The sequence below is a fragment of the Parasteatoda tepidariorum genome, chromosome 12, assembly GCF_982258835.1.
Source record: "Parasteatoda tepidariorum strain Cologne lab strain chromosome 12, Ptep-v5.0, whole genome shotgun sequence".
Lineage (NCBI taxonomy): Eukaryota > Metazoa > Arthropoda > Arachnida > Araneae > Theridiidae > Parasteatoda > Parasteatoda tepidariorum.
The window spans coordinates 1,176,742-1,191,146 of record NC_141766.1 but is presented as its reverse complement, the minus strand read 5'-3'; the positions used below and the strand labels follow the sequence as shown (position 1 = coordinate 1,191,146).

Genomic DNA, 14,405 nt, shown 5'->3' with positions numbered 1-14,405 from the left:
CAATTTTAATTTAAAATATTTTTCTTAAAGCTAGGAGAAGGTAAACTTTGCATAATAAAACGAGAATATGCAAGTAAACAATAGACATGTGCTTAAAATATACAAAACTGTCTACAAACACAAATTAAAAGATATTTAAGTGTTGCTATTTAAACTTTTATTTTAAATATTTTTTTACATTGGTAACTATTTTGTTACATCAGTTAGGTACTAATAAACAGTCATGTCTGCAGCGTTGCAGACATGACAAATTTAATTTTTTTTAAAAAAGATATTAAATAATAAAATCATCAGTTTTTTTTTACTGATATAGATTAAGCATAGTAAATAAACAGAGGAAAATAAAATTTTAAATTAAACTTGTAAATAAAATCTGTATAAAAAAAAATTTGAAATTTTTTTATAAAAAAACTGCATTTTAAACCTATAAACACCTTTAATAATCTATCAAAGGCAAAAATGAAGTTTTTTTTATCTCCTAAATTGTTTGAATCTTATATGGGTTTAAAAACTTCATGTTAAATTAAAAATTTTGAATGGTTTAGTAACCTAAAAAACTAACTTTTTGTTTGTCATGTCCGCAACTTTCAAACTCATTTTTTTAACATATTTCTTGAATTTTTTTAAAAAAATATCAAATTTTAGTTAAAAAGAATTTTATATTCATAAACTATGTTTAATTATCTTTAATTTGATATACAACACATTGTATCAAATAAAAAAAAAATTTTGACACATCAGGCTACAAATACTGTGGAATCGCCCATACTCAATTTTTAAAAAAAAATTTTATCCGATTTTTTTTCATAGATTTAATTTTTTTAAATATTTTTTTTTGAAATTAACGCTTCTGTAACTTTAAATTAGAAGCATGTGTATTTGTTATTTTTAAGTATCTTGCAGAAAGATAGAAAGGTATGTCACAGAAAGCCCGAAAAAATTCAGCCATAGGGATCAAAATCTTTACTGCAAAGAATCTCTATGGATAAGTTATAGTACATGCTATTAAATTTTATGATTTCTAACATATTGTTATTTTATTAAAAATTTGAATTTATATATATTAATTTTATAAATTTTGTTATTGTCTCAAATAATAAAATATGTGATTATATTAATATGCTAAATATGAGTAAACTAAACATTATTACAACATAAGTAAAATATTTGTTACCAAAAGGATGAATGCAATCTCTGTCATATGTAGTTTGACATAGTTTTTTGCATAACTAAGGGATAACATGTGAAGTATTTGTTATTGCAATTCTTAAGGTATCCTTGAAATGATGATGGGATTAAAAATTTTTTTTTTTCAATCTTGTATTCTATGAGGAATTAGTCTGTTTAGTTTATCAATCTTAGTAAAGCACTAAAGAGATTAGTTTGTCCATATATTTTATAAGAACTATCATAGAATTTTGCCCAACTCTCATTTGAAACAATCCTCATTATCATTATATGGCTTTTTTCAATTTCTTATCAATTTATTTTTTTAAACTGAATAAACCTAAAATGCCCTCGCTATGTACATTGATTATTACGCTTCATTTTAATTTTAACTTAATAAAAATTTAACATTTAATTAAAATTATTTGATTGAAATAATTAAAAGAGAACACAGAAAATTATCGAAGCTATTTAAAAATCAAATTTTTGAAGTATTGTAAGGGTAAAACTAGTTGATTGAGTAAATGGAAAATGTATGAAAGCAAGAAAAAAATGCACACCTCTGTAAATAATAAACAAATACAGGGGTCTGCCTAGGCCTAATTTACTACCGTTTAGCGGTACCTTAACAAATTCAACTTTAAGAAAAACGGTAGTTTCACAAATTCAACTTTAGGAAAAACTGTAGTTTCACAAATTCAAGTTTACCAAAAACGATAGTTTCACAAAATACTTTTTCTTAAAATTTTATTTTTGTGTTGATTTTTCAATATAATTTTTAATTTTTCACAAATTATGTCTAAATTTTCACAGAACAGGTACCTCTCAGAAAAAACCCTAACCTGACCCCTGAAATATAAATTATTCAGCTTTATATATCTTTTGATTCATGAATTGCTAAACAAATTTTGTTCAGTATTAAATGTATCGTAGTAGTTTCTTATCCCATAAATAATTTTTTTAGACTAAAAAATGTTTTGATTTGTTTTCAGTTTGTTACCAAAACTGATTTTTGACCACATCGTAGTGAATTTCTAGTTAAGAATTTTCAGTTAGTTTCGTTTAGTGAACATGGAAATTTATATTTCCCTTTGAATATTTAAATGAAGTTATTCTACATTTAATTATACTATTGTTTATTTTTTAAAACCATTTCATGAATTATGATCATATTTTTTTTAAAACTATTTTAATTGACCTGAGTTTAAAATTTTCATTGAAAAGTTTTAAGGCTTCAATATTTATTTTAGAAAAACAGTTAACTGAGGGCAAATTTCGTTTTCAATTTTTAATATACTTTTTACAAAATTTACTTTTAAAATTATATCTGTTATTAAAGCTAATTTATAACTATTAACTTATTACCTTTTCAATATTAAAGCTCATTAATAATTCAATATTCATACCTTTTAAATTGATACAGATTCCAGTTGACTCTGAAGAATTTGGCTTAGACTTGTCTTTGCCTGCAAGAGCAGCAGAGCAAGCTGAAAATATTGTTAGGAAAGTGTTAGAAGAAGCAGAAAATGCTGAGCAGTTAGTCAGAAATATTTGGGCAGGAGCCTGGAAGGTTTGTAAAAAACCTTTTTCTTTCTATTTTTTACTTGAATGTTAATGTTTTAATATAAGTGAATTTATCTGCTTAAAAGTACTACCATTCTTAGTTGTTAAGGTAATAAAACCTGGTTTAAATAAATAAATAAAATAAAATAAACTCTTTTTCCAACCATGACTGTAAAAAAAAATTTCATATTGTCAACCAGACAGCAGGCACTGGGTTATAACAGCATCTGCAGATTATTTTTAATCTGAGATTTCGAAAAAAAATGGAGATTAAATGAATATGATTGAGCACTAAGGAATCATTTAAACAATAAATCAAGTGGATGCAATACTTGGTTAAACACAAGATTTCTCAGAAGGATTTCAATTTTCCATCAGAAAATCTGTGCAAGCATCAGGCTGCAATTTGTCTGCAATGGAGCTATGGTGACTAGGATAAAGCAGAAATTTTTCTGCAAAGGAGCTATGCTGTATACTTTGATAGAATGATAAACATATTTTAGCGACGTGGTGTAACATTTTTTTTCCTTCTAACACTTCAACCTAAAACAATTAAACACTACTGAGATGATCAATTATTTGAACTTACCCTTGTTCCTTCACAAGGCTATGGGGCATATAGATTTCTTCCATCTTCTTTTGTAAGTATAATTTCATGTGTTTCATATTAAATTTAAATGATGTTATATTTAAATTTATCTACCTTCAATTTACAATTTTAAATTTTACAATACACATTGTTATGAATTTGTAAATATGTGTATAATTTTGTGAATATTCTTTTGTTATTAGGCTAAATATCTCAGACGGGCTTTAACAGTTTAATTAAAAAATTTGCAAGAAAATCGTTTATTTCAAACATGGTGGAGAGAAAATAACGCCTAATGTATTTCTTATAAAAAAATTCAGCTAAGCAGCATTTTTGCCTACATGGTGATAATTTTGGTGACAAAATTATAGTTCTGAAAAATTAAGAGTTTCAAAGTGATAAGACTTAAATGGTTTCAAAATACACCGGAAACAGTTACCCGGAATTACACAGGGATGAGATTCTTCCGTGGATTTCCGCTTTTTTTTTTCAGATTTTTCCATTTTTCCCGCTAATTTCCGCTGAAATTTTTTTTTGCACAAGTTAAAATGTTTTATGAGGAATTTAATTCTCCGCGGAGGGAAATTATTGAAGTCCCTTTTCCTCCCTCTGAAGTTTCTCTAAAAATCATTTCCTTGGGATAAAACTGGTTGACCTTTATCCAGGGATGAGATTTTTTTTGTCTCTCGAATTTCAGCCTTTTTATCAAAAACTCCGATTCTCTAAAAGTTTCGTTTTTTTAATAAATATCCCGTTTTTTTTTAAAATTCAGTCATTGAAGTAAAATAATTATATTTATTTACGATTTTCAAAGATAAACAGAAAATTCAATCTAGGCCCTAGCTGCTAACCCTTCCCCATTTTTACTTATTTATTAAATATCGTATATTATTATGATTCTTATTTACGTCATTTATAAATCCAATATTGTGTTTTGTATTTATACATTTTTAAAATCACGATTTTATTATCAAATCTTGATTTTCGTATTTACCTGATTTAAAAGATGAATGTTGCGATTCTTATTCAGGCGATTTAAATATTGTACATTGCGATTCTTACTTACGAGATTTAAAAAATCAATATCGCGATTTGTATTTACGAGCTTTTAAAGCCCTATGTAGCAATTCGTTTTCACGCGAGCTTAAAATCCAATATCGTGATTCGTTTTTGTGGTTGTAATATCGCGCTACTCTCATCCCTGATTACAGGCTACGCACCCTAGTGTAGAACACACCATCCATAAAATCACAGGCGAAGATAATGTTCTTAACATCCCCGCACTTGCAAAGTTCTAGTTAATCGAACCTAATGGAGCCGTGGTGGCTCAAGAAATAGAATATTTATGGAGTTATACAAGAATTGCCTGGAATCATGCCAAAATTTTTGGGTTCCAATGCCAAGCCTAAATAAATAGGAGTGTGCTGCACAGAAAATGGTACATAACATAAGTCTGTTTGTGACTGCAATAGTGTTATGATTTGCGTGTCTCTTGTGAACCGTCTGAGGTTTCAAAGCGTGTGGTTTGTTGTGTACTAACTGGTTATTTGTGCATTGATTGAGTTCTGAAAATTGCTGAATATTCTGAAAGATTTTACTAATAAATTTCTGAAGTCTTAAGGATTGTTTTATTCATCTCCAATTGACATGAACCCCTGTGCTCTGTACATTTCTGGTGGCGAAAGTGGGATTAGAGTGAGTACTTATTACAAGAGTAATGGCTGCAGATTGGTTGGAGGAGATGCTTCAGAAGATGGAGGAATAAATGAAAGCCAGCCAAGAGAAGGTGGAGGTCAAGTTAAACGCCAATAGGGAACAGCCCAAAGCTTATAAATTTCTGATTTATAATACATGTAATCTAACTTGTATCTCATCATTAAAATAAGTAATTTTAAGATAAGTTCATTTCTTATTAAATATTTTACATACAGTTTGGTGTCCATCCTCTATGGTTATTTTTTGTTGCTTTGATTTTTTACCTACCTGTTTGGATTACTGAGAAGCATATATTTTTAAAACTGTTTTTCTATTTTTATTAGACATAAATCTTTTTAATAATGTATTACAGGTGTGTCATTTTAGCACTCTTCCAAAATGGCTACAAGATAATGATTTTCTACATAAAGGACATCGTCCTCCTCTTAGATCTTTCAGTGCATGTTTTCGCTCTATATTTAGAATTCATACAGAGACTGGTAATATATGGACACATTTACTTGGTAAGAAAACCATTTATTAAATGAATTTATCTAAAATAAAAATTTCTGAACAAATTAACCATGTCTAATATGAACATTTCTAAATGAATTGACCATTTAGAAATGATCAATAGAATGGTCAAATGAGTGTACTAATTCAAGAATAAGGTTTAACTATTTCATTGAAACTCCAATTCCTAAAAATGGACCCTTCACAAAACTCTTGATTTCTAAAAACATCCTTCACGAATTTCCTATCTACTGAAACAAGCCTTTCACAAAAATCAATAAATAATGATCTGTTTAATTCTAAAATGCATTCTATTACAATTGAAAAGTAATTTTCTTCAACATAATAATGTGTATTTTTTGTGAATTGACGCAAAATTAGTCTGCTAAGAAATTGATTTAAAAAAAAAGAAAGAAAAGGGATAATTAATATAACTGAATGATGTCATCATATTGTATTCAGAAGATAATAGAGAAAATTAAAGATTGAGTTAGATGATATCTATGTAAACATTGTGTTTAGAAATATCTGCAGAAATTAAATTCTGCAGATAATTTTTTAAAATTTACTTGCGTGATTGTGTTTTTGTAAAATATTGAAATTGCAATTTTTTTTTTTAAATCATTAATTCAGCTTTCTCTAAAAAAAAGTTCTGATCTTTTTCTTGTCTTTGACAGCGCAAAATATTTGACGCCTTGATGAGCAATGATTAGGGCTGCAAGTTTGTCGCGGAAAAAAAGACCCCAAATTTGCGGAAAAATCGCGGGAAATTTTGAAAATTACACAAATTCTAAACATAAAAAAATTTATTATTTCAATGATGCGATAGACAGAAATTGCGCAAATAATAAAAAACGCTTAGAAATACACAACAAAAGTATTTCTTTGAATTTCAAGCAATATTAATATTTTTATTTAAATGAACAGAATTTTGGTACAAAGTATTGTACATTGTCAGATTATTCTCATTTATCCTTCGTCTTTCATCACTTAATGCATTTTTATACATAGAAAACGATATTTCTGTGTCAATGCTGTTTTTAGGCACCGACAAAATTCGAATTGCCACTTTTGGATAGTTCGGTCTTTGATTTCCAAAACTCGATCAATTTTCCTTCACCAGCGCGCAATTTCTTGACCGTTGCTCTGTAAGAAGTAATTGCTATGAAAACTCAAACATTCTACATTCAAACTACTGGTTACATGTCCCTACTAACTACTAGTCCCCCCCCCCTTAATCTAAGAAACTGATCCATATTTAAGAAATCAGAAGCCGCCTAGGAAAAATTAACTGGGTATGTAGAAAGGCAGTAGAAATTTCATTGCCCAGTGCAATAGCATGTATAACAATTTTTTTGTCAAAGATTTGATTTATATCATTTTCCTTCTTTTGTGATTCCAATTTTATTTGTACTCTTACTGACTTCAGGAAAGTAATTACCCTCCCTAAGTGTAGAAAGACCACCTTAGTTGACAAGATTGTGATTATCTCTGAACTATTTTCATGTCATTTTGCTATTGATTCACTCCCCTAAATATCTAATCAATTTTACGTGTTCAATTTAAGGTTCAGGAAAATAAAAAATTCTGTTTAATAAAAATAATAAATAAAACATGAAAAAAATCAAATTTTAAGCAATTTTCGCGCAAGTCAAGACATATTGAAAAATTTGTGGATTTTAGGAAAAAGGATGACAATTTCACAGAAATTCGCGCCACGACAAACTTGCAGCCCTAGTAATGATGTAGTAAAGCAATTCATAAAATAGACTTCGCAATTTGTGTTAAAGTGGTCTATGAATCACATATGATTCACGTTAATGTGATTTATTTCCATCACGATCTTTGATTAATATTCTTGTAATTCTTATATCAGATGTTTTTTCAATCATATTTTTTGCTATCTATATTGAACTGATTTGCAGTTCATAAATTAGTAGCTGTTTGCAAGTCAAGATTTATCAAATGTTGTTATTTGTATCTCCTTGATTTAAAAATTACGCATCGCAATTCAATTTCACTTTATTTCAAATTTAAACATTGAGACTCATACTCAAGCGGTTTATAAATCTTTAATTCTGATTAGTATGAACACTATTATAAAAAATAATTTCATGATTTGTATTCACATATTTTCAAAATCTTATAACTCGCTTCAGATTCACCAGGTTTTTATATCAAATATCGATTGTGGGAATTGCCTGACCAAAGTTAACCATTGCATTTTATATTCACATGATGGAAACTGGCATATTACAATTCACATGATTTAAAAAATTGAACATTGCGTTTCACATGTTTTTGAAACCCAATATAGCGATTCCTATGCACACATTTTTTAAATCCAATATTGAGATTTGTATTTATGCTATTTTTAAATCAAACATCACCAATCATATTCATATGATTTATTTTAGAGTTTACATAACTGATTTTATGAATAAAATTCAAAGAAAAAATAAGTACTTATAATTCAAATTCCGTGTCCTACTTATAATTTAAAACAAATTAGTAACATTAAAATTCTATGTTCACGTAGATAATCATAAAATATCCTTCATTCAATTTCTTTATAACAAAGATATAAAATTAAGCCTCTCTCATGTGGGTCTGTTGTGCAATAACATTATTTTGAAATTATACAATATGCATTATTACAATTATTCTATAAATAAAAGCAAGACAAATTTTTGAATAAAATGATGACAGCAATAAATGAGAGAATAAGATGCATAACTTTGTGTGTTTAATATTTCTTTCTTATCTATTATAAATGGTAATGGTCACATGAAGTAACTATCTAAAAGCTAAGCTCCATTCTTGTTTTATGTTATTCAAATAAGTATTTGCAAAATATGTGGATTTTAGTTATTGATAGTGAAGAAAAAGTGATAAGGAAATTGTTGCAGGACACTTACTTATAGATCCAAAAATAAATCTCAATTGAATCTCAGAAATGTCTTCTAAAAGTTAGAACACGCCATTTGAATGGGGGGGGGGGAAGGTTCTCATCCATTTCAGAATAGACACATTTACATCCTAATTAGATATCAAACTGTCATTTAATTCCTATTGCTAACTCAAAATTTATCATTCCCTCTTTCCACTGTAAGCACCAGTGTTTATCAATTTTGAATTTAAAACATTTTAAATGTGTTATTTTCATTGAAATGTTTAAATTCCATCCATTAAAAAGAACTATGTGCATGAAAAATATTTTTTTTAAAAAAATTAAATAATATGAATTCATGTATACCATTGACCAAATCAATGGGCAATTCATTTAGTTAAACACTAGTTTTTTTTGACATTTTTTTTTAATTCCACATAAAAACACATGATTAATCTCAAATGAAATAATTATACATTCTCAAATGTATAATCAATTCAAATCAAATGTATCATTTGTCAATAACCATTTCAAGTTTTTAAAAAAACTAGCGTAGTTTTGAAACTTCTTAACAGAAAATTTACTCTGATATTTTATTAAGAACTTTCTATTTTTAAATTAATTTAAAATCATGTTACTATCATACATGAATAAAATTTCTGTCACAAAGTTATGAATTGAAAGTATAAGCTTTATCGAAATATTTTGCAAAAAAAAAAAAAATACATAAATAAATTCTATGTTTGCAGCTACATACGCTATTTTAAGATGCTTAAAAATTTTGAAATAAATATTTTTAAAAAAAAAGTTTACTGTATAAAACTTCTATTTTTGGCAACAGAAAACTTTGATTCCATTTTAAAATTAAAAAATTGGTTACATTTGTATTCTGTTGTGGCAAGATTGTTCTAAAATAAAGTTATTAGTGTTTTTTCATGTGACATAACCCCAGATATTTCTATATGTATCTATTAAATTTTCTTTGTAATCAAGAAATTAAAACTCATACTACAAAAATGATTCTAAAACTGTGGTTTTTAAATAAATTGTTTGCTTAAAAAATATGTTATTTTCTTATTTAAACTATTTTTTTAACATTAAAGTTAATTTTAACTGGCAGAAGATTGAACAGGTCTGATGCAAATCAAAAACATGGTAATATAGTAACCACAAAATAATTCAGTGCAGCATGTTTGTTTACACTTTGAAAAATTTTTATGTTCACTTTGCTGGTACAAAATGTGTATTTAAATGGACAATTTCGGCAAATGTTAATTTATTTAGTTATTAAACATTTAAATTGCCCCAAAAGGCCTCCGTAAGTGATGCAGTCGAAAACGACCCCTGATTGGTTATGACGTCAAATGTGCCGAAGGGAAACGTGCCGTCTTCATCCGCTAAGGCTATTTCAATGCTCTTTTAGTTTTGATATCACGTATATCGCATGAACATCCTTTGTAAATTATCAGTAAAAATTTTGTGAATTAAATTTACGGTTCTGAGAGCGTGTGCAAAATGAAAGAAAGATTTTAAAACTTCAAACAATGTTATTTATCATTAAAATATCTGAAGAAATGATTATGTAGCTCTTTTCAGCGAATCAACATTTCTTTTCGGCTGAAATCAGTGGTGTTAAAGTTCATAGAAAATACTATTTTATTCCACTTACTTTAAAATTAAAATAATGCTTCATAACAACCTAATTACTTAATTAAACTAAGTCGCAGATTGGATAGAAATTTTATACATTTTGATATAGGACGGATGATTTTATAATTCGTTATTGCATTAAAACAAATCAGTATTTTCATAAATCTAGTCCATTGAAAAATATCAGTCCATAATCGTTACAATCTATGTGCTAATGATCAAAAATTCAAATAATGTAATTTAATGTTGCTTCTTTAATTTATTTATTACTACAGTTGAAGGATTTTCTTTTTAAGTAAATATTTACTAATGCAGTTTATGTCATCTTTTTTTTTTTGTTTCACTATGTATTAAATATTTAAATACGCATTAACGCTTATATTTATTATTCCTAGCTTAAATAGGAATTCTGTTACAGTTCGAAATTATTTTTATTTTTAAATTTATAAATTTTAATTCCTATTTCTGCAATATAGTATTAATAAAGTATGGTTATTGTTAATTTCTCTCCTTATTTGTGCAAGCTATTTGTCAGTGCTTGCAATGAAGACTTCTAATATAGTAAAATTAAAACATTATACATTTTTAATTAAAAAAAATTTAATAAAATAGTTTTAAAAAAATCTCAGGTTCTGCATACGGTATAGCCGAAAATGTATCAACACTTTCAAGAATCTAGTCCATTGAAATATATCTGACCATCATCATCTAGTTATACTTAAAGTTTCACTTAATTTCTCATTTATCCATATCTAATTAACTTATTTATCCTCAAAATTTCAGCGAATATCATTAAGCTGGAAATTTTTGTTTCACTAAAACTAGGGAACAAAAATAAAAAATTAACTTATGCAAAATGGAAAGAAATTCTAATGCACATTCTTTATTATTTATTAAATAATTAAAAAATAAACAGTAATGTTGATATTTTTTCTCAATATTTTTATTCTTTGAGTAAATAGGAACTTTGCTATGGCGAAAAATTATTTTTATATGCATTTATAAAATTTTATTCCTATTTCTGCAATAAAGAACTAAATAAATGCATATGCTTGATTTCAAATACTCTTATAACATAGATTAAGGCTATTAAAGTAAAGTTAATAAAATCTGCAGGAATATATATATATATATACATACATACATACACGCATATATACATATATATATACACACACACACACACACACACACATATATATATATATATATATATATATATATATATATATATATATATATATATATATATATATATATGAATTTAAATATATATTTATATATGAATTTGCTGGGATCACAAGTTTTTTAAGAGGCTATTGCTATGAGGACAATTACATGCTTTGAATTCACGCTAGAATAAATAGATAAAAATTATCAATAACTTAAGCTGTCCTACATTTTAAAATTAAAACTATTTATTCTACATAAGAAATTGATCCAACATTTCTTTCACTTAAGATGAAAATAAATCTTCCAAATGAACTTGAAGAATACATTAAAATTAAGATTATAGTTAAAAAATGAAAAAACGAAGTTATTTTGTATTTATAACGCATCATTCATAAGCAATACCATGCACTTTTTTATTAAACTAAAAAATCTTAAATATTCCGAGCTAGAAAATTTCATCAAGTATTAACAATGTTTCAGTGGGTACCACTGAAATTTAACATTGTAAAAATACGTTATATGAAATCCACATTTTTATTAAGCGATATTAAGAAGCAATTTTTTATACGGATAGATTTAGACCATCTAAAGTGGTTGGATTTAATTAGAAAATTTAAACGAAAGCAAGAACATATTGGTTTTCACAGCACAGCTATTGTAAGTGAGCGGCAGATGGACACGTGTGACGTCAGTTCATGAATAATCACGTGACTCCCCGTTTCGGGCGAAAACGAAAGTAAGCTTTTTTTGATTGAAAAAAACTAAATAAATAGCCTTCTTAGAAAAGTAATAAAATGTTTCTGGGAGTTTTGAGAGATTCTGAATGCATTAAAATTAAAAAAAATTTTGACTGTAATTGTCCATTGTTGTTATTACATAAAAAATGTTTGTTCATGAATGCAGAAATATATTAATGGTTAGAGAGAAGCTGAATTCATGGAAATTGATACAGCCAAATTGAATTTATTTTTTTGGTAACTTATAAAATCAAATATTCAGAAAAAATATAGATGGGAATGAAGATACAAATATTCTACACTGATTAAATTATTTTTCTGATACAAATCTGTATTTTCCTTTGCATCCCTAATTGATGTCAGTCTTCTGTCAAACGAAATTTAGCCTTATATCATATTTTATTTTTTTAAAAATAGTTAAAAGTGAGAAAAAGAATACCATTTTAAAAAATCTTGATTTTAAAATCATTTATTAAAGTTAAATTTTTAACAGTTGTTTAAATTTGGTAGTTTCTAACCACAGTGGTTGGAGATTCTAGCATTAGTCTTTAGAAAGATTAAAAAATTGAAATCTGAATATCCTTGTTCCTTGCATCATGCAAAAAGTAATTTTTAACCATACATAGAGTGGAACTTATTTTCAGAAATTACTATATTTAAAAATAGACTTTTTGAGCTATTAATAGGGGTGATTAAAAAAGCTGAACAATCTTAACTATATTAGCATTAGCGTGGAAAAATTAGCTTCTGCAATAAGGAAGTATGCGAAAGATATTTGATATTTTCTTTGCAAAAGAAAATTGTTATTTTCTGCTTAACAAATAGTTATGTTCAAAATTTTAGAATTTGAAGGTAATATTTTTATCGCCTCAACGCCACTTAATGTTGATTATTAAATGTGAATTTTTTAATTATGAATTTATCACATTTAATTTGTTTTAATGCTATTCAAATACAATGGTTTAGAGTTCAAAGTTTGTTACTGTAGGGGTGATATTTTAACTTGTAATTCTAAAAGCTTGTACAACTATTTTTAGGAAATATCTTGGAAAGTATTACTAAGCAATCAACAAAACTGATATTTGTTTTTAATTTCTTGAATTTTAAAAATTCTTAGCAAACTCACATTTTTTTGGCCCATTGATGTTAAAAAAATATCAATTCAAGAGTTATAAGATTTTGCATACTTTTTAATTCTGATAATTGATAATTTGTCAACCTATCTTATTAACAGTTGAATCAAAGTACGTTATCTATATTCTAAATAATTTAAAATGAAATCTCATTAAAGGCTGTCTTCTATTTGTTGGAATTGCCACATACTTTCTGTCACGACCATCAGCTCTAATTCCATGGGAAGAGAAAGCAGTATTTGCTACGTTCTTTGCAAGTGCAATAATATGTCTTGGGATGTCATCTATGTTTCATACTGTAAGTTGTCATTCAGAACATGTTGGAAGACTGTTTAGCAAGTAAGTGTATAAAGTATTTTTATGGTTATGTTAGTTGTGAAGTTCTGTTTATATACTTTTTATTTCAATTTTTGTTACATTAGGAGACTTGTCAACAAATGTAGTTTATATTGCTTAAGTCATTAGTTATTTCAAATGATACATGACTCATATTCAGAATGCCTGAGAATCAGTAAGCTTAGGATAAATGAAAATTAATGGTAGTTTAGTGCAAAAAGTGTGAATTTTCCATGTTTTTTAGAATAAACAATGCCCCATATTAAAAACACCAATGAAAGCAAACGTGTACCCAAAGCTCCTCTAGAAAAGCATTAAAAAAAATTTTATCTGAAAATATCCTCAAGTTTATATTAGCCTTTTTAGAATTGAAATTTAAAGTTTCAAAAAATAGTAACAAGCAAAACTTTTTTTTTCTAATCAGGCTATGAATATCATTCACTTTCATTTTTATTACTGTAGGATACAAAGAATTTTTATGTTAAGGGACATATTATTAGTACAGTAAATTATTAATCAGATGTTAGAAATTAAATCAAAACTAAGTTATTTTGAAAATTAAATATGTGCTTGAAATGTAGTTATTAGTGTAACGAAAAAGATACTCATGCTTTTCATACACTATTTGACTATACTTGTCATGTAAGCATTCATTAAAGTTGATTCATTGTAAGCTATTGATGAAATAATCCAGTATCTGTTTAAAAAAAAAGCCATATGTCTATTGTATCTGTAAGCCAAATATAATAGAGAACAATTACGAAGTACAGCTCATTGTCTATTCCTTGGAGCTATGGAACTAGAATTTGGAAGGAGGTATTTGAAAACTTTAACAAAGCTCTATAAAGCAATGAAATTAAATGTCTTTGTAGGCACTCTTGTGAAGTCCCTCTTTTTGAATCACAACAATGAACTAAGCAAAAAAATGACTTCTGGAGTTCAAATGGAAAGTCTGTTTT

The 14,405-nt window shown here is 26.8% G+C and overlaps 1 protein-coding gene across 3 annotated transcripts in view; it reads left to right on the top strand.

Moving 5' to 3' along the window:
• Positions 1–14,405, top strand: part of LOC107439801 (adiponectin receptor protein) — a 73,627-nt gene that overhangs the window by 26,484 nt on the left and 32,738 nt on the right. For all 3 annotated transcript variants that reach the window (XM_016052506.4, XM_043054720.3, XM_016052508.5), the window contains 3 exons: positions 2,591–2,737; positions 5,388–5,538; positions 13,269–13,449. In XM_016052506.4, the coding sequence (XP_015907992.1) occupies positions 2,591–2,737; positions 5,388–5,538; positions 13,269–13,449 (479 nt within the window). The remainder of the gene's footprint in view (positions 1–2,590; positions 2,738–5,387; positions 5,539–13,268; positions 13,450–14,405) is intronic.